Source organism: Lepisosteus platostomus, chromosome 6 (genome assembly GCF_059453375.1).
Source record: "Lepisosteus platostomus isolate fLepPlt1 chromosome 6, fLepPlt1.hap1, whole genome shotgun sequence".
Classification (NCBI taxonomy): Eukaryota; Metazoa; Chordata; class Actinopteri; order Semionotiformes; family Lepisosteidae; genus Lepisosteus; species Lepisosteus platostomus.
This window is the reverse complement of record NC_142616.1, coordinates 62763131-62786254: the sequence shown is the minus strand read 5'-3', so window position 1 is coordinate 62786254 and position 23124 is coordinate 62763131. Positions and strand designations below refer to the sequence as shown.

The 23124-nt window shown below is 38.9% G+C and overlaps 2 protein-coding genes and 1 long non-coding RNA gene across 4 annotated transcripts in view; 1 reads left to right on the top strand and 2 right to left on the bottom strand.

The window, feature by feature from the left end:
* atrip (ATR interacting protein) overlaps nucleotides 1-4219 on the top strand; it is an 11654-nt gene extending 7435 nt beyond the window's left edge. Inside the window, exons 11-14 of the mRNA XM_088636782.1 lie at nucleotides 293-384; nucleotides 600-686; nucleotides 1931-2189; nucleotides 2674-4219. Coding sequence (XP_088492908.1) covers nucleotides 293-384; nucleotides 600-686; nucleotides 1931-2189; nucleotides 2674-2747 — 512 coding nt within the window. The 3' untranslated portion in view covers nucleotides 2748-4219. The remainder of the gene's footprint in view (nucleotides 1-292; nucleotides 385-599; nucleotides 687-1930; nucleotides 2190-2673) is intronic.
* shisa10.1 (shisa family member 10, tandem duplicate 1) lies at nucleotides 4048-23124 on the bottom strand. Of its 2 annotated transcripts, XM_088636783.1 has the most exons (6): nucleotides 22965-23124; nucleotides 20789-20957; nucleotides 20438-20512; nucleotides 9545-9666; nucleotides 5690-5917; nucleotides 4048-5334 (listed from the first exon to the last, which is right to left on the bottom strand). In XM_088636783.1, exons 1-6 carry the CDS (start codon nucleotides 23029-23031, stop codon nucleotides 5159-5161), a joined length of 837 nt encoding a protein of 278 aa, XP_088492909.1. In that variant the 5' UTR covers nucleotides 23032-23124; the 3' UTR covers nucleotides 4048-5158. The 2 variants fall into 2 exon arrangements, with proteins under 2 accessions (XP_088492909.1, XP_088492910.1); XM_088636784.1 differs by lacking the exon at nucleotides 20438-20512.
* Nucleotides 12674-20431, bottom strand: LOC148662075 (uncharacterized). Its single transcript, XR_015939663.1, has 2 exons — nucleotides 14069-20431; nucleotides 12674-13492 (listed from the first exon to the last, which is right to left on the bottom strand). It is a non-coding gene; the product is annotated as an uncharacterized LOC148662075 (long non-coding RNA).

Sequence of the window (23124 nt, the reverse complement as noted above, 5' to 3'; positions counted from 1 at the left end):
ATGTACGTATACTATCAAAGATCTGTGTCTTGGCATTCTCACAATAGGTCAAAAAGGTGCCAAACAAAAATAATTTAAATGAAAACAATGGAGTTAATAAACATCATGTCATTGTATTTTGTAGCTATATAATACTTACATATAATATTTGTAATTAAATTATTAATTATTACAGCATTATGAGTGATCCTGAAAATGCATTCTTTCCTTGTTGATGGACAATTATGAATGCATGTAAATTAAATTAAGACTATACAAAAAATGAAAGTTGAAGTAACGTTTTTCTTTATAGATGAATGTCCTTTCTTCAGATTATACACATATATAACTCCCAGACCTGATAGACTGGTGACTGACAATTGTGGAACTCAGCTGGATTTAGAGGTGATGTAACCTGCCCGTTGTCTGCATTGTAGAAGAAACAAGATTGTGAATAATATTGTTTCTATTTTGACCATGGAGGATTCCAGTATAGTACTTGTGTAGTGTAGGAATTTTTTGATATGTGTTCATATTTTTTCAGCTTCAGAAAAAGTAATGCATGGTCTTCATAGTATTGTAAGAACTAATTCCAGAAAATTGCTTGGTTCTCTTCGCAGGTTGTTCGGCTCTTAACAAAGCTGTGCACCCAGAGTTCTTCCTCAAGTGCTACTCTTTTTAAATCGTCGTGTCAGTGCAATAAAGAGGTAAGAAAGAGCAGCGTCCACGGATTGAATTTCATTTGGAAGTGCAATTAGAGAATGACTTGGTCTGTGCTGAAATTTGAGATATTTAAGGTTGACCTTTCTCCGTAGAAGGTTATTGGGAGCAGAGCATCTCCCAGAAGAGCTGAATTGAGCTCAAGGGAAAAGGCTTTGCAAGCTTTTATTTACGGGCATACGGTGTATCAATTCAGATTGCCGACGCTCAACCTGGGGCGGAGCGGTGGCTCTGTTGCTAAGGATCTGCGCCTGTGACTGGAAGGTTGCCGGTTCAAATCCCGCGGCCGGCAGAGGAATCCTACTCCGTTGGGCCCCTGAGCAAGGCCCTTAACCCCAACTGCTCCAGGGGCGCCATACAATGGCAGACCCTGCGCTCTGACCCCAAGCTTCTCTCCCTGTCTGTGTGTCTGTGTCTCCATGGAGAAAAAGCTGGGGTATGCGAAAAGACGAATTCCTAATGCAAGAAATTGTATAGGGCTAATAAAGAAACATTAGAATTGAAGAAACCTCGAATGGACTACTGCAATGCTCTGCTCCCTGGGGTATCTAAATCTACTCTGAACAAGCTGCAGTATGTCCAAAATTCAGCAGCCAGAATCCTGACCAGGTCTAGTGCAAGTGTTCACATTACTCCTATCCTGGAGTCCTTGCACTGGCTTCCGGTCAAATTCCGCGTAGACTTTAAAATCCTCATGCTCACCTACAAGGCTTTACATGGCTTGGCACCTCAATACCTGTCTGAACTTTTATCGCCCTACTCCCCACCTCGCAACCTCCGCTCTTCAAATTCTGCCCTCCTTACTGTCCCCCAAGCCCGTCTACATTGTATGGGCGACAGGGCCTTCTCCTGCTATGCCCCCAAGCTCTGGAACTCTTTGCCCAAGGATATTAGAGAGTCACCTTCTCTAAACTCCTTCAAATCCAGACTCAAAACCTTCTTCTTCAGAAAAGCCTTTACTTAACTGGTTCCATTCTTCACCCCTCTGCTCTTCTTAATACCATCTTCCACGGTCTCCTCTATTGTTATTGTTGTATTGTTGTAATTATAATTGTGTCCTGTCTTGTGAAATTTTCTTATTTATTGTTGTAGTCTTCTTATTTATTGTTATTGTCATCCTGTAAAGGGCTTTGAGAAGCCACCTTTAAAGGCGCTATATAAAATAAAGTTTTTTTTTATTATTATTATTTTTATTATTATTATTACATTACCTTTTTCTGCGTTTGTGCAGATAGTGCGCACCCTAGTGGTGATCCTGCACAGGCAGTGGCTGCAGGTGAGGGCGCAGGAGTGCGGGGAGGAGCAGGGTGTGAGGCCCCAGCCCGGGACCCTCCCGCTGCTGAGGGAGGCCCTGCAGCTGCTGCACTGGCTGTCCCAGCACGACCCCGGCTTCGCCGAGCACTGCCTGGACGTGCTGCACATGTACGGCCAGGTGATCCCAGCCGTCCGGGATGCCTTCCGCAAGATCCCGTGCCTGTGGGGGAGCGAAGGTGAGTGCAGAAATGTCCTGCGCTGTCTGCTTTGGATTTTCAGCCTTTCAGTGATCAGTGTTTATAAATCTGTGCAATAAGAAGAGAATGGAAGTCCCTTTCCTATTTAAACTGGGTTCTGTGACGCATAGAAAAATGTACAGTGACTGATGTTTTTAGTTCTGGTCTTCTCATATGCAACAATACTGATGCTTGTAATTTCCGGGATTGTATTCTTTTAAGCATTTTTCTACGTTTCTCTTATGTGAAGCAGCGATATTATGATCTATTGCGAATTTATAAAATAAAAGCATGTGTCGTGTGTTTTCATCTTTGATCTTTGCTGCAATTAAATCTGTTTTTCGCAGCCACATTATGGCCCAACAGCCATGTTTAAGTGATGAAGAAAGTTAGGCAAGCCTGAGAAATGTCTGTGGCCCAGCAAGTAAACATGTTCATTGTACTTGTACTTGTTTTTCTCTAATACCTGTTTTTTTGCGTATAGAATTGGCTTTAGAAGAAATCTGTCGTCCGGAGGCAGATGTGGAAGACATGGATATCGACCATTACTACTCATAGGTGTTTTCAAGTTTGCGGTTTGCTTGCAGGAGTGTAAGTTACATAAAATGCACAGTCTTGGGCATACGTGTTTTTCTTCATTAGCCTTTTACACTGTAATTCACTTTTTAAAGGCATACTACTGACTCCTTTTCAGTGACAGAGACCACATATGGTGTTTTTTTTATTTTATTTAACAGTTTGATTTAAAAAAAACTGCCTCAAGTAACAAATTAAAGGTCTAATTTTCCCTATTGGAAAATCAGTCCTCTAATACATTTACTATGGCATTTTATCTCTCATGAAAGAAAGGACAACACTTTTTTTCTGAACATTTACACAAGAACCATTTCCTCTTGATTCCATGTCAAGCTTTTTATTTGTTGCCGATTAAGAACTATTGCATTTCTTCTATTAATTTCTGTGAAATTTAAAGCCACCTTCATTTCCTGATTATGTTCCCACTGTCTAAAAAACTGTATCTATTGTGTATACTCATACTCCTTTTAAATAGAGAATTATGTTATGAATTCTTAAATAAATTTAGCAATTTTGCCTGGAAAATGGACATGGGAGTTCTGTTAAACACTTGCATGAATATTAAATACGAGGAAAAATGCATGATTTAGAGGTTCTAGTCCATTATATTTTAAAACTATTAAATTAAATGTTACACAATCTCAATTTCATTTCAGGTGACAATGAGCAGAATAGCAGTGCTTTATAACACATCCTTATACCTTAATTTTGAACCAGGACAAACTCCATTTTAGAACTTACACAAGTCTTAGCTCTGTGGTTTAATCTATCTATTGTAAAGTGCAAACACTCTGAACTAGTAGATATGTTACCCATATGATATGTTATCTTGAGAACGTGGGCCCATGGCATCTTGCCGAAGTTATTCAAAGTCAAACTGGCTCTGGAAAATACTAGATTTGTTTACAGCCATGCAGGTTCACAAAGGTTACAATGAAAAGCTTATATACAGGTTTGGATCTCTTAAGTCTTAATATCCAATGAAATTACTATGATTATTGACAGTTTAATTGTTATTCTGATTAATTCTGCACAGCCAGATGCTGAGTTAAATTACAATTTAAGAGGTTCCCTTTTCATGAATATGGTTAATATAATTGCTTGGAGCCTGCAATTCTGAAATGGATAAAATTGCACTGCAATAGGAAACTTTTCTTCTCCAAAGCAGTATGACAAGACACCATAAAAATCCCACTGTTTCACATCATTCATTACCTGACAGGTGGAAATCCAAGTAAATACTAATTGTGTAATGCGGAAAACAGATGTGCACATAGGAATGTTAGTGGTATCATCACAATGATGTTTATTCCACACAAAAACATATGCATATCTAGTACTTTGTATTTTGTCTAACACCTTAAATACTTCTCACAAGATACTACTAAAACAGGGTGAGGTGTATTGTTAACTCTTCAGAAAGGAAGCAAACTCATCTAACTGCATTTTTTTTTTAGAAAAAATACAAGAAACTGGAAAAAAACGTATTCATGTACAATAAAGGCATTTTAGGTATAAAACAAATGGAATATTTGAATAATTGTTGTGAAAAGGCAAAAGAAGGGCACAACTCCAAGTGGAATGTGCATATTTTTACAACCTATACAGAGGATGAAATGAGGTCTAGTATCCCTGGTTTCTTTTTATCTTTCTCAATGGACACTGTGGAAATGGCTTTTCCTGCATTTACTTAAAACTTTAAATATAAGTAACTTCTTTGTAAAGTAAAGGTTAACATTCTTCGGTTTATTGCTGAGAACCTGAGGAGACTATACAAAGAAAGGTGCCTGTAAAAGGCCATTAAATTCAAAAGCACTGCACTTCTCTTCTTGACCATCATGGAGCACTATGGTAGCACAAAAAACACATTCTGCAGAACAGTAAAACGCCAGCAAGTCTTCAAGTAACTGCTAAGGCATTTCAGTTTTACTACTTTAAGACAGCTGTGACAGCCATACCTTGCAACACTGAAGTAAACCTAAAATATAAAAATAAAATAGTATAATTTTGAAGATTCAGAGTTAGGTACACATCAACCTCAAGATTTATCAATTTTGACATAAGAGCAAATACCCATTCACTTGAACTTTAATCATCAAAACAGACTCAGAATTATATTTACAAAAAAGTAGAAATTAAACCTATTACACATTTTTCCCGTGCGTATGGTGGGACATTGAGTATTCCCTTTAGAAATAACTGAACCCTGCAAGAGTGGAGAACTGAGATGCAGTGAGAAACACGTTTAAAAAGTTGACGCTTCGGATTAAAAAAAACATTACCACATTTTGTAACCATGTGTAACCGGACGGTTGACCCAGTGTATTCGAGGACAGATAGGTCAATGTGGAAAAGGTATAATATTTTTTGTGATCTTTCCAGCTGTGTCCCATTCAGTATGCGTTTTTTTGTTGATCCATGTAGGCAGGATTGTAAGCTGGCTGGCTGGAGTTGTAGTCTGGCTGGGCAGGGTACCCCTGCTGGGGAGGGTAGGCAGGCTGGCCACAGTCATAAGACGCTGGAGGGTGTGCGGGGCTATAAGCAGGTTGTGCAGGGTAAGGTGCCGGTCCTGCACAAAAAAACAAAAACAAAAATCAATAGTGACAAAAATTTGAAACAGAAAGAAAAGGTCTTAACATGCCCCAGTGATTTTAAGGATTGGATTTCACATCGCTATGGCCTGTGGCTTAAAAAGAGAGTAGTGTTATGCAGGGACTTTAAATGAAATTGCCAAGTCGTAGACATGTTTGTGCAGACATATGTTCACGTCACGCATAACGTACGCATACATCAGAAATTCATCCGCAAGACGACAACACAAAGAGATGAGCCAAGCGTAGTTGCTCCTGCTCTCTGTGAATAACGATTTACTGTGCTGTAGCCAGCAGTAGTGCTGGTCCTTCAGGTCCTCGTGATGCGCTCACCTGGCACGGCCTCTTGGTAAGGCGGGGGGGGTCCGGAGGCCGGGTACGTTGGCGCATACTGCTGCCCTGGGTAGGGAGCTGTTGGCAAAGGCTGGCTCCCATAGCCGGGCTGGACAGGCACAGGCTGGTAGCCTGGGTACTGTGGACCAGGGTAGGTCTGGGGGGCCGCTGGCTGCTGTGGGTAGGGGATCTGCATGACTGTGGTGGTGGCAGTGGTCGTCACTATTGCTGTGAAAACAGAACCCAATATCTTATCAAAGGAGCCCCTGCTGCTGGTATTGTTCTGACAGGTTGTCCGGTTGCTGTAATGGGAGTGAATGTTAGATCGTGAAAAAGTCACTTTAAATATGGCCAAATTAGTTCTGGGTGTTGCCGAGTGGTTTTTTTTGTTCATAAGTTGTATTATGATCAGGTGGGTAGCTGCGTCTTCACCTGAAGAAGGCTCCATGGCCGAAACGTTGTGTTCTCTTTCTTCTTTTTTTCAGCATGGAATAAACCTATTACTTGTTCCTTTGTATTATGGATGACATGCTTTTTCGAGAGGTGCCCTGGGATTTTTAATGACCACATGGAGTTAGGACCTCAGTTTTACATCTCATCCTAAGGACGGCGCCTTTTTATAGTATAGTGTCCCCATCATTTTACTGGGGCATTAGGACCCACATAGACGGCAGGGTGAGCGCCCCCTACTGGCCCACTAACACCTCTTCCAGCAGCAGCCTTAGCTTTCCCATGAGGTCTCCCATCCAGGTACTGACCAAGCTCATACCTGCTTAGCTACAGTGGGTGGCCAGTTGTGAGTTGCAGGGTGATACAGAAAGTTTCTGTTGTGAAATATACTAGAGATAAAACAGAACTGAAATTTCAAGCAGCATTTTCAACAAGCAATCTTTTCAGTACATTAGAGATTGGGCCTCTTCAAAAAGAAATCATTACAGTATACACTGGCATTCTAGTTGCAATCCTTATAAGAAATTCCTGTATGGAATTTTCTGAATTCCTTCCATTTTCTATATTCCTCCAGGAGAAATTTTAATTGCCATGATTGCGAACAAGTTTAAGGCTTGGCACATAGAAGTCTAATTCCTGAAAAACAGAAAAGGGGATTTCCACTCTTGTTTCATCATGTTCACACAAGAAAATTTGAAATTCTGTATGGTACAACATCAAAGTTGAATGGGGTATCCAGTAGCTTCAGACTGATACAGTATGAACACATTTTGTCTTTTCCTGATGTGTCTGTGGACGTGGGCTCAGCCTTGGAAAATGTGAGTCAGACAGGGTGGAAACCCTTGATCTGCTTTGCATGTAAAAGAATTTCCATATGCGTGCTGCCCCCAACAAGTTACACAGCACTCGGGGCACCGTGTACATTTCTCAGCATGTTCACTCTAAAATCCTGCCACCCATTTAACTCTTACAGACCTGGAAAATGGAAAGAACTTTCACGGAACATGTTCAGTAAGAAAATGGAACAAAACATTCTCTCAATATGGTTTTCTCTAAACACAATCCATTGTTATCTGCCTCTGGTAAAAAGAGATTGTACATCGTTCATTTTTCACTTTCACCTGGATTAAAAAAATATTTCTGATTGCACTAAATGTATGTGGCAATTCAATGTAAAATATTACATTTTACAGTTTCTTGTCTTCTTCATATTGTTTCATGCTCGGGGAATATGAGGGTGCTTGCTTGGAAGAAAACTGTACTGCCGACTATATTAAAACAGTTGACGTAAAAGTGGCAAGAAATAATATGTTATGACATAGCTGATATTACATCAGCACACACACTCACTTCCCCTGGTGCAGCAATGACACAAAACGTGTGTTGCTGATTTACACAGTTCAGCCACCTGAAATGCAATTACAGTGCCTTGCGAAAGTATTCGGCCCCCTTGAACTTTTCAACCTTTTGCCACATTTCAGGCTTCAAACATAAAGATATAAATTTTTTATTTTATGTGAAGAATCACCAACAAGTGGGACACAATTGTGAAGTGGAACGAAATCTATTGGATTTTTGAAACTTTTTTAGCTAATAAAAAAATGAAAAGTGGGGCGTGCAAAATTATTTGGCCCCCTTGCGTTAATACTTTGTAGAGCCACCTTTTGCTGCGATTACAGCTGCAAGTCGCTTGGGGTATGTCTCTATCAGTTTTGCACATCGAGAGACTGAAATTCCTGCCCATTCTTCCTTGCAAAACAGCTCGAGCTCAGTGAGGTTGGATGGAGAGCGTTTGTGAACAGCAGTTTTCAGCTCTTTCCACAGATTCTCGATTGGATTCAGGTCTGGACTTTGACTTGGCCATTCAAACACCTGGATACGTTTATTTGTGAACCATTCCTTTGTAGATTTTGCTGTATGTTTGGGATCATTGTCTTGTTGGAAGATAAATCTCCGTCCCAGTTTCAGGTCTTTTGCAGACTCCAACAGGTTTTCATCCAGAATGGTCCTGTATTTGGCTGCATCCATCTTCCCCTCAATTTTAACCATCTTCCCTGTCCCTGCTGAAGAAAAGCAGGCCCAAACCATGATGCTGCCACCACCATGTTTGACAGTGGGGATGGTGTGTTGAGGGTGATGAGCTGTGTTGCTTTTACGCCAAACATATCGTTTTGCATTGTGGCCAAAAAGTTCGATTTTGGTTTCATCTGACCAGAGCACCTTCTTCCACATGTTTGGGGTGTCTCCCAGGTGGCTTGTGGAAAACTTTAGACGAGACTTTTTATGGATATCTTTGAGAAATGGCTTTCTTCTTGCCACTCTTCCATAAAGGCCAGATTTGTGCAGTGTAAGACTGATTGTTTGCAGTGGTCTGATACTCCTTCCATTTCAAGATGATTGCTTGCACAGTGCTCCTTGGGATGTTTGAAGCTTGGGAAATCTTTTTGTATCCAAATCCGGCTTTAAACTTCTCCACAACAGTATTACGGACCTGCCTGGTGTGTTCCTTGGTCTTCATGATGCTCTCTGTGCTTTCAACAGAACCTTGAGACTATCACAGAGCAGGTGCATTTATACAGAGACTTGATTACACACAGGTGGATTCTATTTATCACCATCAGTCATTTAGGACAACATTGGATCATTCAGAGATCCTCGCTGAACCTCTGGAGTGAGTTTGCTGCACTGAAAGTAAAGGGGCCGAATAATTTTGCACGCCCCACTTTTCATTTTTTTATTAGTTAAAAAAGTTTCAAAAATCCAATAGATTTCGTTCCACTTCACAATTGTGTCCCACTTGTTGGTGATTCTTCACATAAAATAAAAAATTTATATCTTTATGTTTGAAGCCTGAAATGTGGCAAAAGGTTGAAAAGTTCAAGGGGGCCGAATACTTTCGCAAGGCACTGTATGTGTATTTTATTAGGCGGCTGTACAGCAAACTTGCAATAGAATATAATAAAAACCAAACGGGAGACTGAGGGACTCAAAACAGTAAATATTCTCATTCAGAGCACATGCTGGGCACTACAATCCAAATGTCAACAGCTTTAGTGACATTAGCTGACTTGTGACAGATCTCTCAAGTCATGGGGTACGACTGGCCAAGAGCCAACAGGCCTGTGGAATTTTTTTTAGCCTGCAGGACAACTGTGACCTCTAAGATGATTTTCTAGTATCTGCTATTGTGAGGGAGAGCTGGATCTTTCATCCAGCCAGAATGACCTCTCATTGAAGATACTGCAAGACTCACACTCAGCATGCAGTCTACAGCCCTCCTATATACCAGCCAAACTGCACTATCAGCTTCCAAAACTGGAAAGTGAGTGTGTGTGGTGGTGCCACATTATAAACGATGGTATTTTTATTTCCAAATAAAAGCAATATAAGCACAGCTCAACTTACGTCTTGGAGGTTTTCTGCACATTTTGTACAGGCAGCAGCAGGAACATGTGCAGCAGGAAATTATGATAATGATGAAGATGATAAATATGGTCACTCCAATAGCAATTGACATTCCCATTCCACTGTCCAACATAAAAATAAGGACAAAAATTTAAAAAAGGATCAGCATCTCAGAAATACTCAAAACACTTAAATTTCCCTTGGATATCTCTGAAAGAGGAAATTTCCACATTCCACATTTATTACAAAAATCACTCAAGCAATATTTTCCTGTGAAGCTCTGAATTGCTTTGAAGTTTAGCATTAACAGATACAATGCATAAACCCATTCAGAATACCATTTGAACAAATCAAAGTTTTATTTTTGGAGAAAGGTAATGTTTGTTCCAAGAAGGCTGAAGTTCAAGACACAGGAAAAGGTTTTCTTTTAGTCTGAAAGACTAAAGACATCCCAGATTGTATATGAAAACTTAACCCAATATATACTAAGTGTGAAAGAATGCTAGAATTAAATTCCATTTGTATCCCTGGCTTACATCTATAACCATATCCTTAATTCTCCATGTGCTGATTTACATTCATTGGATCCCTGTACATATTTCTGACATTTAAACACTGGTACTGTTACTATAAGAGAGCTGAAAATTAAGATGAAATAAATACAGTCCCAGTTCAGGGAATTTCATCCTTACAGATATTGTTTTGGCACTGAAGATAAGTGAAATTAACATGCAAAAAAATAGGACTGATGTGACAAAGCCTGATGTCACGCACTGTATAAAAGAAAAGCATACAACAATATTTTAAGGCATGTGTCCTGCAATTTGCCTGGGTTGAATTCAGGCTTAAAAACAGGTCAAAAAAGAACTGGAACATGGTACAGAAAAAGGTTAGGTCTATAGAGGCTTCGGCCTTCAGCCCCGTTCTGCTCATTTAGATCATAAGTTAAAAAAAAGACTTCCTATATTTGACTGTATATTCCTGTATCACACAGTGAATATAAAATATCTGTTTACATTTTCGAGCACCACTCAGACTCAACATTAACATTCTAAACATCCAGGGGTTACTTTCAAGGAAAAGCAGAAAATATACTTCCTCATTACTGAGAATGGTAGAGAACAGACCAGTTTTCCCTAGCCAATCCTGCACAAACGTTACAACCCTTGGGTTAAAAAAAAACCAACAGAAAAAAGCCCACAGCAGAGTCCCGATTATCCGACCTTTGCTTATCCGACATAATGTTTTATCCGACACAGCCAATCACCATAGTGCACACTAGTATATACTTTACAGTGCACGTTGAAAAACAAGAGGAGACAACTGCTAACGATTTCATGTTACCAAGACGTTGGCGAGACCTTGCCGCAAGGAAGAGTAGAAGCATTCATTCCAATCGCTCATTTTTTAAAATAATAACTAACAATAGTTCTGTACTCTGTTATTTTAGTATAACAGTAGATGAATAAACCAGATTTCATACTTATACTGCGCTTCCATTAATCTATGCTTTGTATACTCAGTTTCTGGATTATCTGACATACTATCGGCCCCGTTTAGGTTGGATAATCATGACTCTACTGTACTTCTGCTCTGATGACAAGATAAGGTTATTAAAATTGTTTTTTACAGAAATAGTTCAAACCTCATTGTGTTTACTCAACTGAAAGTTCTGCATCTTCAAACAATTTAAATTTTAACATTCAGACAATTGGGTTAAAAAACAATTACTTAATATGTATTTCACCATGCAGTATGTATCAAGGATTTGTGCTTGATCCCCTTTTCCAGATCGTATAACTATCAATGTGAAACCATATGTACTTCACCTCAATGTACTTTGTTAAGTTCACAAAATGTAAATGCCCACCACTCCTTAATTTAGCAGTTTCACTTTTTATTACTGCACTTGAGTGACGGTAAGAACTGGATAAACCAGACGTTACTATTGAAATGTTTTGCCATCTGCAATTTCAAAATCTGCTCTTAAACTGTAATGTGTTCAGAGATTAATAACCTCTGTTTTATCTCAAACTAAATTTTCTGAACACTTCACTCTGGTCTTGGCTCCTCAATATTGGCTCCTATCAGAGTGGATAGCATAATCTAATCCAAACATTTAAATCACTGGGCTGTGAGGTACTTTCACCATAGCCTCCATAACCTTTCACACCACAAAACCAATCAGTGTAGGCGTTAGACCTTCAAAGTGGACAGCATTTTAATATGCAGTGCTGTCAGTACTTTGGAAGCAAATTAACAAACATTTATATTGTGGCTTCTGCCGTGTGATTTTATTAGGGTTTTCATATCATTTATATTCATTTTTAAAATGACCTTTTAACGTTTTTTATAGTCATATTGGTAAGGACTTTGAGAAGTTGTCCACGAGTACTATGGGTATTACATAACTTTAGATGACAAAATCACAGACGGACTTGGGTTTTATTTACAGCACTTAATGATAAGCCTATACTGTGACAAGAACATTCTGGTTTTTTTCTTCCCACAGAGCTCTTTGCCTTCCTCTGCCCACAGTACAGTTAAATGCAGGTTTTGGAACTGTTTTCATTCCACTTTGGATAACAAAAATCCTGTTTTTTGAAACGTCAGACTGACTTCCTGTAACATGCTTGTGGTAAGAATTCCATATGCTACCGTCTGTGGATATGTTTATAGGGATTGTCAAAAAGTTCCATCTTTCAAACAAGAATCAGAACCTTTTATTTTATATTTATTATATTCTTGAATGAGCTTTCCATACTGACATGCTGTCCAAGATGTAGGGCAACCTTGTGTTAAGCCAGATTAGGAAGATTGATGAAAATGGAGAAATATTATTCATGTTAATTATCTGGGTGTACAATTCCATAATAATTTGGATAATAATGCCAGTCAGGTCATCCACTGTATTTTTAGTGCAACCTTTACAAAAGACCTAAAGCCTGCATTAACCTCACTTGGAACACTCAACTGATCAATTCATTAAATTTAATGAGGTAAATCTGCTTTAGAAAACAGAGCCACAAGTTAACTTCCGTTTCTCTTTGCACCCTGATCTGCATAACAGCAGAAGGCAGAGATTTTATGTTGAGTACCTTTTCCACAAAAAACAGAATCCACCCACTGTACAGTACATGGATTTTTGCTTTATATCAGTCACATCTTGCAATGCTTAATATTTATCTAATCTTTCATTTAACCAGATAACTGAAAACAAAATCAATTACAACATCAATGTAGATATGATCTATTTATATTTATATAGCAGGCTATTAAGCGAAACACTAAGTATTTAACTATCTTGCACAAAGGTACAGCACCTGCAGATCACCTTGATTTGAACCCATTAACTCCTTCACAGCCCAGCACCCTAACCACTATTCCACAGCACCTTCGAAAATAACTGGGTCTTCATCAGCTGCTACTAGCCCACCATAACAGAACAGTTGTCAGTAATCTCAACCTTGTAAATACATTTTTATATATTTATTTTTTAAAAAGACAGAAAAATGTGCGCATGATGAGACCTTGTTCGAGACAGGCTTGTTCGTGTGTCATTTCTTGGTGAGGTAAATGACCACAGACCAATAGAATGTGCTCAATGGCAGAAAACTAAACGGATGTCATCATGCAAATACATCTTCTGTCCAGTGCAGTTTGCCATCTAGAAAGAACATCTTTTCAGATGCTTTCACTTTTTCAGCACAAGCAGTATAGTATGGTGCTCCACTTCCACCGTTCTTCTAATGAAATGATCATCATGTGCTTTCTTGATCAAGCAGGAGAGAGAAATTGGCAGCCCGACAGTTAGGATGAAGTTGACTGAACCCCCTTTAGTTTTGTCAGGAATGAGCCAGGGATCTGCTGCAATGGTATGGATGGGGTGGTGGGAGATAAACGTGTCTATACACCTAGACGCGTGTATGAAGGGAAGTGTCTACATACCTAAAAGAGCGGAAATAGGCGAGATTAAGATCTAAACATTTTTGATAAACTCCATTTAGCATATAAAACCCCAGTTTTAAGTGGCATTAAGAGCACAAAATGGATTTGCTGGTAATTTAAACAGGTTCATCTGGTATTTTACACTGTTACACTGAGACTCAATAGAATGCATCACTTCGATATGAAGAAATAAGTCAAAGCTTTTTTTTTTTAAGAGGAAGAAGGGAAAAACACTTCAACCCCTTTTCCTTCCATTCATTTTCTGTGTCTTTCAAATCAAGAGTCCCGTCAAGCAACAGGCCAAAGGGAGAGTACAGCCTCGACAGAACACCAGTCTTGACCCCATTTCCACGGATAAACCTCCAATGCAGGCGCTAACGAGACAACATTGTGCGCACAGTCCATCTCAGATCAGTGGTTGAAATGTCGTGTACAATTCTTTGCCACCTTAAATAGACAGCAATCTTACATTTCTATTTCAGAATAATTTTCTGCCACAGTAAAGAAATACTAAGCAGCAAACGCACTATGGATGGAACTGACAGCAGTTAGAGGAGAAAGATATGGTTCACTTACCCGAACACCGTTCTCTAATGTTAGAAACGACTGTGTTTTGTCAGTATAAAATAGAGTCGCACGTTTGAGGCCTGAGGCATTCGTTATGCAGAAAGCTGCTGCCACAGACGCCTTACTTCCTGCTTCACTGCACCCGCAGAGAGGAAACAGTCTGTCAGCTAAAGCTTTGTTTAGGCAGAGCAGTCTCTTCAGGTAGCAGCATGTGGAGGGAGGGAGGCAGGAGGAGGGTTTGGTAATGAGTACCAGCCATTTACATCACCCCATTTCTTGTACAGACATGAGAGTCAGGGACCAGATCTGGATGGAGCACCTTTGATAATTTTTCATGTGCATATTGACAAAATATTTAATAAAAATAGAAAATCCTATTGAGTAAAAACATTGAAGTTACAAAGACTGTTTCCAATTACATTCGTGCGCCGTTTCTATTACGGTTTCAAAACGTCAAATTACAGCGAGTGTAAATTAACTACGGAGAAAATGACTGAAAATCCCCTCCTAAACTCACGCTACCCAAAGTTGTGAAATCCAACAGGCATGGCAGGTGAAAAACAATATCGATTCTATCGTACAAAGGCAGTGACCCACACAGTTGAATTGATCACACAGGGCTATGACGACGGGCTCGAGAATGTAACTGAATTGTAAACCTTTTCTTAGGACAAACGCCAAGCCTTTCCAACTTGAGTTTTCTTTCCACAGTAAGAAAAGACACCAGCAAGGCATTATACAAATATAGGGAAGATTTTGAGGCCCAATTCCTGAAAAAAAGTTTCTGAATTACCTCACTCTTCACGAAAGCCACTTGACCTGTTTTGTATGTTGTCAATAATACCATCCAAATAACTAGCTCAAGAATGTACAGTAAGCCTCACTGCTGACATGTACCGCATTGAAGGTATACAAAATATGTTGCAATATTGACAACTGTATCATCTTCATACCTTAGTGACTTGGAGGTAATGCTTCTCCGAGATGAAAGGTATTAGGTAAAATACCACACATTACAGACTCAATCTTAATAATCACTTTAGCAAATTTACAACTATGCTTAACCATGTTAAAAAAAAAAAACACCTCTTACAGCTAATCATCCACAAACCAACATCTGTAATTGACCTGCAGTGAATTGACTGTGAAGAGTCTTCACATGGATGTTTGTCAGTATGTTTTTTTAACTCTGAGAAAAAAAATGAAATTAGCAATTTTTTGTAGCTCTGTAAAATTAGGTTCTGTTGAAAATGGTGGGAGCGGATTGGTGGCCAGTGGTTAACATTGCTGGCTCACAGCACTGAGACCCCGAGTTCAGTTCCTGGGGTTTTGTATGTGCTCACATATTTCCACCAGGTGCTCCTGTTTCCTCCCACAGACCGAAGACATACTGGTAGATTAACTGGCTTGTGGAAACATTGGCCCTGGTGTGAGTGTGTGTGTCTGCGTCTGCCCGTGCCCTACATTGAACTGTTGACTCATCCAAGATAGCCTTCTCCCCCACTGTATCGGATAACGTAGTTAGAAAATGGATGGATGAAAGTGGTCGAGCAATTCAGCCCGACATCCGGAAGAGCAAAAACCAGAACTCTACTAACCTTATGAGCCAAGGCAAATCATATAATTTGACAAAAATGTAGCAAAATCAAGCTTGCTCTCTCAATACAGGTTACAGTACTGAGTGTTACCACATCCAGTAATAAACACTGACAGAGAAAGAGGAATGCAGCTTTGGGTGTGTCTACAGCCTCAAGGAGCTTTAAGGTCTGTAATAATCAGGAAATGAAACTTAAGAGATAAACCTGAAACATTCAGCATACAATGTCGAAACAAACTAAGAAAATATTAATTTAGTTAATATTCATATTAATTTAGTTAGCTTAATAAGTATAGAGAAGCAGCACTGTTCTTATATCTCCACAGACACAGTGCTAATAATAAAAGTGTGTTCAGACTTCAGACTGGTTTATCATAGAAACAGTGACGTTTCTACCCCTTGCTGATTTCCTGTTCAGAACCTAACGTAAACAAGCAGAGCCATTAAAACAGCTTTTTGATACAAGTACTGCATTTTAAATTTCAACACCAAACTCATTCCTTCACATGACTATCATACAAAAACAGAAAAAGAAAATATTAACCAGTGTTCTTGTTTTATACAAAAATGGAAAATAAATGTCAGTCTGGTTTAGAGGCTTGCTGATGCAAAAATGTAAAAACTGGTGCTGCCATCATTTATGATTATCCATTTAAAACTTAACATATATATATAGTCAGATTCATTAAATACTGATTTCTACGCATGCATTTTCAACTTTAACATCACTTTAACTTTATAATGTGCAATTTGTTTTTAAGTGTTTACAGTAGCTGAGAGTTTAAGGTTTTACACTGTTTTACATTTACCTTTAAATGTTAGTAAATAATAGCTATTTAAGCACGTTTGTACCCAGTTTGTAATCACATTTCTATTTTAGGCTATACTTTATCTCTTGAAACACGTAAATTCATTTGAATATTTGCTGGAAGTTATTTCAGTCCTTCATTCAGCCTCCAAGTCAGCTATGCGTGAACATGAAATGAAGTGAACAGAGCCTTTGAATGGTGCTAGAAGACCAAGACGCACTAGAGAGGTTAATTAATGAGACTGGTGCATTTCCCCACCAAAAAAGTGTTTAAACCATTGTTGTTATTATCATCATCATCATCAACATTTGCAGAAAGATGGATGTGTTTGTGTGGCTCAAGGAGGAACTGCAGTCCCAATTTCTCAGACTGGCTATTAAATCTTGTAAACAAAATAAATTCATTGACATTACAGAAAACAATTTTCAAATTTCAAATGAAGCACAAAATCGTGAACTGTGAGAATGTACTGCACAGTCGCCATGTTGTCGAGAGTCTGTGTGAATTACCATGTGATGTGGCCCTTCCTGCCCACTAGTACTGTAATGATATATATAATGTGACGTATGAGTGAATAAGTACAGGTTGTGAAAGCAGACATTTCACCACAGAAATCTTCCAACGTGATTTGCACGCAGAGTTAAAAAGTAGTAGAGTATTTGTCAGCAAAACCATCTCGAAATCGAGAGCAATATTTCTATTAGATTAAAAGAGATGGATTCATAATTCTTATTGTTTACAACGTAATAGGGCCCCTTCACATTGCTCACTGGAAGTTTTTTGCCTTGTTTTGAATCACAGAGTACAGCGCCGCGCCTACCTGGAAATGTCATCTATTTTGCGATGTAAATTTCAGCCTTTTCAAGTTACTGTGTAATAATAATAATTATTATTATTATTATAATTTCTTATACTTATATAGCACTCAAAGAGCTATATAACTCTGACACTCCACTCAAAGCGCTTTACAGTTAATGGTTACAGTTAAATTTGGCCAGGATGCCAGAGTTACAGCCCTACTCTTTTCGAGAAACGCCCTGGGATTTTTAATGACCACAGAGAGTCAGGACCTCGGTTTTACGTCTCATCCGAAGGACGGCGCCTGTTTACAGTATAGTGTCCCCGTCACTATACTGGGGCATTAGGACCCACATGGACTGCAGGGTGAGCGCCCCCTGCTGGCCCCACTAACACCTCTTCCAGCAGCAACCTTAGTTTTTCCCAGGAGGTCTCCCATCCAGGTACTGACCAGGCTGACACCTGGTGAGCTTCAGTGGATTACCAGTTGCGAGTTGCAGGGTGATATGGCTGCTGGCTAGATTTTATTTTCATCGAGTACTTATCAAACCACATCGATGCTGATTCTTTCTAACCCTGAAATATAAAAATAGCGTTGCAGTTCCCCTCTAAGCAACTACTTTCTTTTCAATAAAGCTGCTAACACACACACACACCCACACGGCAAGGGTTTTATTAAGATGCTGCAGTTTTCAAATATTAATTCTTTGAGCACAAACTAGGTGATCAGTAAAAGTTATCCATCTATTATCAGAAAGCTTATCCTGGTGAAGGTCGCAGGCAATTTGGAGCCTATCCCGGAAAGTATAGGGCACCACGCCAGGGCTCGAGCACGTGGCTGCTCTTTCCCTGGATGGGTTTCCAATCAGAGAAAGGAACAATTCAGAACAGCGACTCAAACCTGGCCCACGTGCCTTCGGAAGGAGGGAATGAATCGGAGTCCCCATACAAAACCCACACAGACTCTACACAGAGACAGGTGCTCGAGATCAGAAACCTCCCCAGGACTGTGGAAGCAACACCCTCATTACCAGGCCATCTCCAAAAATAAATCACAAAGCCGCAATATTCACATTCACATTCACTGTTGGGAGCGTATAATCTGCAATATCATCATCCAACTCTTCAGCCGGACTTGAATCGAACTTTTTTTGATATAGTGTAGAAACAATAAACAGTATATTCATCATTCGAAACTGTTGGAAGCGCGTGACAAAATCAGAGTGGAGGCTGAACCTTTTCGCTGCATGGTCTTGTGTAAACATGAATCAGGCTTTTTTCTCACTTCAATTCACTGTGGGCCAACAAACTAACTACCGTGATGTATTGAAATGAGGAAGTCTTTATTTCAAAACGACTTTGACTTCTGCCTGTCATTTGGTGGATGCACAGTGTGGGCCACTAATCTTCCACTGCTTCATTTAACATCACAGAATTACCATTGTGATTTTAGCTAAATTACAGTAAAACATGCCCAATAATCTGAACTGAAATTGGCGGGAGTGATTTCACTGTTTTTGTCTTATTTAAATGTCTTGGTCACAAAACGTGTTACAGCATATGTTACAGATTCGAAGAGATACAATATTTCCTGTGGTTTCTTTTGCAAGCCAGAAAGTAAAAACACTGTAACCTAGCAGTCATTTCTCACTTTGAGTCACAGAAGTTTAATCTGCTTCTTGGGGAAAAAAAAAAACGTTCCATTCTGTAAGGTGTATCAAACACATTCAAATTCAAGACATTCTCTTTAACCAACAAACCTATAAAACCCCACAAAAAAAGGTATATAGATACCTTAGGCTGGAAACTCACTTCAAGCAGATGAAGATCATCAAGAACAAAACGAAAAAATGGTCTGTAGATATAATTCAATGTATGCAATGGACCAGTCACCTGATTTAGCTCAGTGAATTCAGAAAGACAATGTTAGTCAGGCTTTGAATAAACCAGTATTAAAGGGGAATCTAACACAATGACACTTCAAATGGATACTGCTTTGTTTTTCCTGTCTGAAGCCAAATTATAGATATTCCTCACAAGTGATTTTTAAGTTAAAATTATTTGGAAGGAAAATGTAACGCAGAAATACCTTTACAAGAGGGTGCGTTCTCAAGTCAGGCACAAGAAAGGAAACAAAATCTTTGGATCATTTCACCACATAAGTGCTGTGTGCTTTTTGACAGCCTCTTTGTCAATTTAAATATGCAATACTGGCTTGTTTTGTTACAGCTAATACAATTTTCATGTTCGGTCACTGAAATATTCATGCTTCGTTATTACAGCAGATCTGATATTCCAGTGTTTCAGCTGACATTCAATTCAACCATCCTGCAAGACACATTTCACACAGGAAATTACGCTAGCATGACAAGAACAAAAACAAAATCTTTCCTGGCAAGAAACATTCCTAAGAAAGCAATCGTTCTACGATGTTTAGTACAATTTCTTATGGTTCTCATCTAGACAACATTAGTTAATAACTGAAACCTCCATAACAATACAAAGACGTACACCAAAATCGCAGTGCTAAAAGAAGCAATACTGAAAGTATTCAATGCATGAGTAAGATCATGTAGAATTGGCCACCATGTTACAAAAAGAAGACAGAACGGGAGTTCTGAGAAGAGACCTGGAATAATTCCCAGACTAGAAGGAATGTTGAAAGTCAAGATAAAACAAATGACAGATTCTCAAAATCAAGACGAGAACTGACCAAGTCACCACACAAAAACGCATCAGACTCAAAGCTGAAAAAACTTAAGACTATTTAGACTGAACATCAAACAAAAGGTACATTGCACAGTTGCGGGTATTGGGAACTAACTGCTATGCCAATGCCATGTTATTTAAAGCCTTTCGTGGAGTGGCTGAATGAATTTCTAAGATACTACTAACCAAACATGCAAGACGTAATTAAAGGCCTTTCTGTTCTTCATAGATATGTTAGATCACAAGGCATGTATCTTGCCTGCTCACCATGAATCCTGTCCATGCCGAGTTACAGTGTCTGGCTGTACTGCAAAAACTTAAATTTATTCTGTGAGAAAGTCATCAGCCATTTCATCCAGCAAATCTTAGCTCTGCGTCACCTGCCTATGCAACATAAATCACATATATGGAATTATCTGGATGGGTACAACTCACGCTCCTAAGTTTGATTCTAAACTGGGTCACCTTGTGTGTGAAGTTGTCTTGCTCTCCCAGGCACTATATGCAATTTCTCCAGATTTTCCCATTTCATCCCACCTCCTAAAGACAAAACAAAAGTGGCAAACGAGAGGAGACTCTTCAGTCCATTTAGCCCATGTGGTAGTTATTAGCTAATCGATCACAGAATCTCATCCAGCCCCTTTCTCGAAAACGTTTAACAACCCCACTGAGCACTGAGCTTTCACACAAGTGGGTTTTTGTAATGTTTCTTCAATGTATTTTGTCCCTACTCATATCAATTTATTATCACATCAAAAATAGTTCTAGTAGTATGCAAAAAGGCGGAAAAATATTAAGAGTACATAAAATGCTTACCTCCTAATAAAGCATGTTTTCTGCTCATCTTCATCCAGTTTGTCAGAAAACCTCCCACAACAATATCTATTTTCACAACTTCCACAACAGAATTGAAAGAGGGAGCATTTTTGTTCTCCATGAAACTTTCCCAAAGAGTCAATGTAACTTTCACAGTCATCAGATAAGGCTGAAAACAAATACATAAGCATTAGGACCAATACATATCACAAAAGGGCAGACTGGTTGGGATGCTAGTAAACAAACATAAATCTTAGGCATTACACTTACTGTAATATGCAGCACAGAAGGGGGGTATTCACCTGGGAGTTTTGTGAGCCCATTGATAAAACATTTGGAATCAGAGTTTATTTCCTGAAGGTTTGGTTAAGGAAGTTTGTTGTCTTTTAGAAAAATAAGACCTTGTGCATCTAATCTTTTCTTAAACCCCAGACTATAAAATGGTCACTTCTAAGTCACAAGTATATTCAGGATGACCTTGTCAAGCGCTGAACAATGTTTTTAACTTTCCAGCCATGTCTTTTTGTGTGCTGAGGGACCACAGCTGCAGATTTTGACATGTTTTATATTCTTGTGGAAGCAGACTCCTAGCATGCCAAAATATGAATGCTGTTAAAAATGACTTGTCTGGGAAACACTTCGAAGACCAACAAGCAATCATCTCAGTAAGAAGTGTCATTCTGGGAGAAGACTGTGAATATTCCACTTCAAATCTGATTTATTAAAATTACATTTTTGTGCAAGAATACCCTGCAACTTCTTTAGGCAGTTAGAAGAAAGCAAATAAGTTCAGAGAATGCAACACATTTAATGCTGAAGAATCTCTTTAGTCAAATTATTTAGTGTTATTTTATTTTCCTGCAGAACAAGGAGTACCCATTTTAACAGCTGAGCATTTTACGGAAGCAATCTGAATGCAATAGTTTACTCAAGGGTGCGAGTAAGGAGTGAGATTATGCTAACAACAATATACCGTATATGACTCTCAGGTTCCATTAGGGACATCTGACACGTTTCAAACAGCCTCAGCTTCAAATATTATTATGTTATATAATTACCTATACCCCTCCAGGCTTTCGTGTTATGGCTTTGCTTACAATACTTTAAGAGCAATTTAACAGTACTGTTAGGTGTTTGAAACGCCTATTGTTTCAGCGTCTCACCTTTAAAACAAAATACCGTTAAAAATGACTGGGAAGTATCATGGGATTCTACAATACAGCTGTCAAATACTGCTCGAGATTGTATTATTTTCTGTGAAATCTTGTGTGCACTCGTCGTTATTTTATTCAGAGTGATTTCGAAAATAGAAAATAAGCATATTCGCATGTTCAAGTTGTAAACAGTTATAGTTGCTGACTTTTTTTTTCCTTAAAAATTCCCAGTAATGGGTATGATAGTGGTTTTCTGTTTGTGAATTGCAGTATATCAGCCTGTATAACTTGCTTACGTTTGTTACCAAGGCAAGAACAGCTCTGCCCCCCTGAATAGGTTGGAAGGGCGCTTTGTAAAAAAAGCACATCAAAAAGTAATTGGGTTACTATACATGTACTAAATTTACGTACGGGAGGTACAGATTGTTTGAATATAGTATTAATGAAAAGAAGTTACAAATGTAACTTTAATATTTACTGACCACATACCGTACGCATTTAATGTGCTCTCACTCCGTATTGCACACGGACCATACGTTCAGTACGCTGCCATTCACTCACACGTACACATTTAAATAATATACATGTACAAGTAATATAGCAGCCAAACGAGAATCCAAGGAAATGCAAGGCTTCAAAAACAACTCAGTTAAGTTCTAGAGTTTAATAGTCCAATCACACAAAAAATATTATGTGAACATTAAAGAGCGCCGTGATGATGGCTTTTAGAAACACATGATTCACTTTCACTTCCTTGGAAGACTTGAGGGACAAATGAAAGGAAAAAAGGATCTCTTTATATGTTAATTAAAACGCGTTTGTTCTCAGTCAATACCACGGTGTCTCAGTAGAAAGCCTGTGAAGGTTCCAACACTTTTTTTTTCCTATTCAAAACCGCATAGACGATTTCTTATCTGCCAGAATCGACAGAAAGGGGTGGAGAACTGTGGATTCTTCAGCATTGTCCTTTTTTTTTAAAAAAAAAGAGAGAGATAAAGCACACAGCGATTGTTCAAACTTACCAACAGGAACAAAAACAGCAAGTGTGATAAAAATAATTAAAGAAGTCCCCGCCATGTCTCTTCTCATTGTCGAGACTCCTACTTAAAACACTGCTGTCCGATGGTAACAGGATATTTTCTACGCCCTCCCTTTTTATTAAAGGGGAATCCCACGCTTTTC

Bases quoted from the DNA above. Each gene is read 5' to 3' on its own strand.
- shisa10.1 (XM_088636783.1), bottom strand. From the start codon at position 23,031: ATGAGAAGAGACATGGCGGGGACTTCTTTAATTATTTTTATCACACTT. The intron at 20,513-20,788 runs GTAAGCATTTTA...TTTTGTCTTTAG, and splicing joins AAAACATGCTTTATTAGGAG to GAGGTGGGATGAAATGGGAA. The intron at 9,667-20,437 runs GTGACCCAGTTT...TATGTTGGACAG, and splicing joins AAGACAACTTCACACACAAG to TGGAATGGGAATGTCAATTG.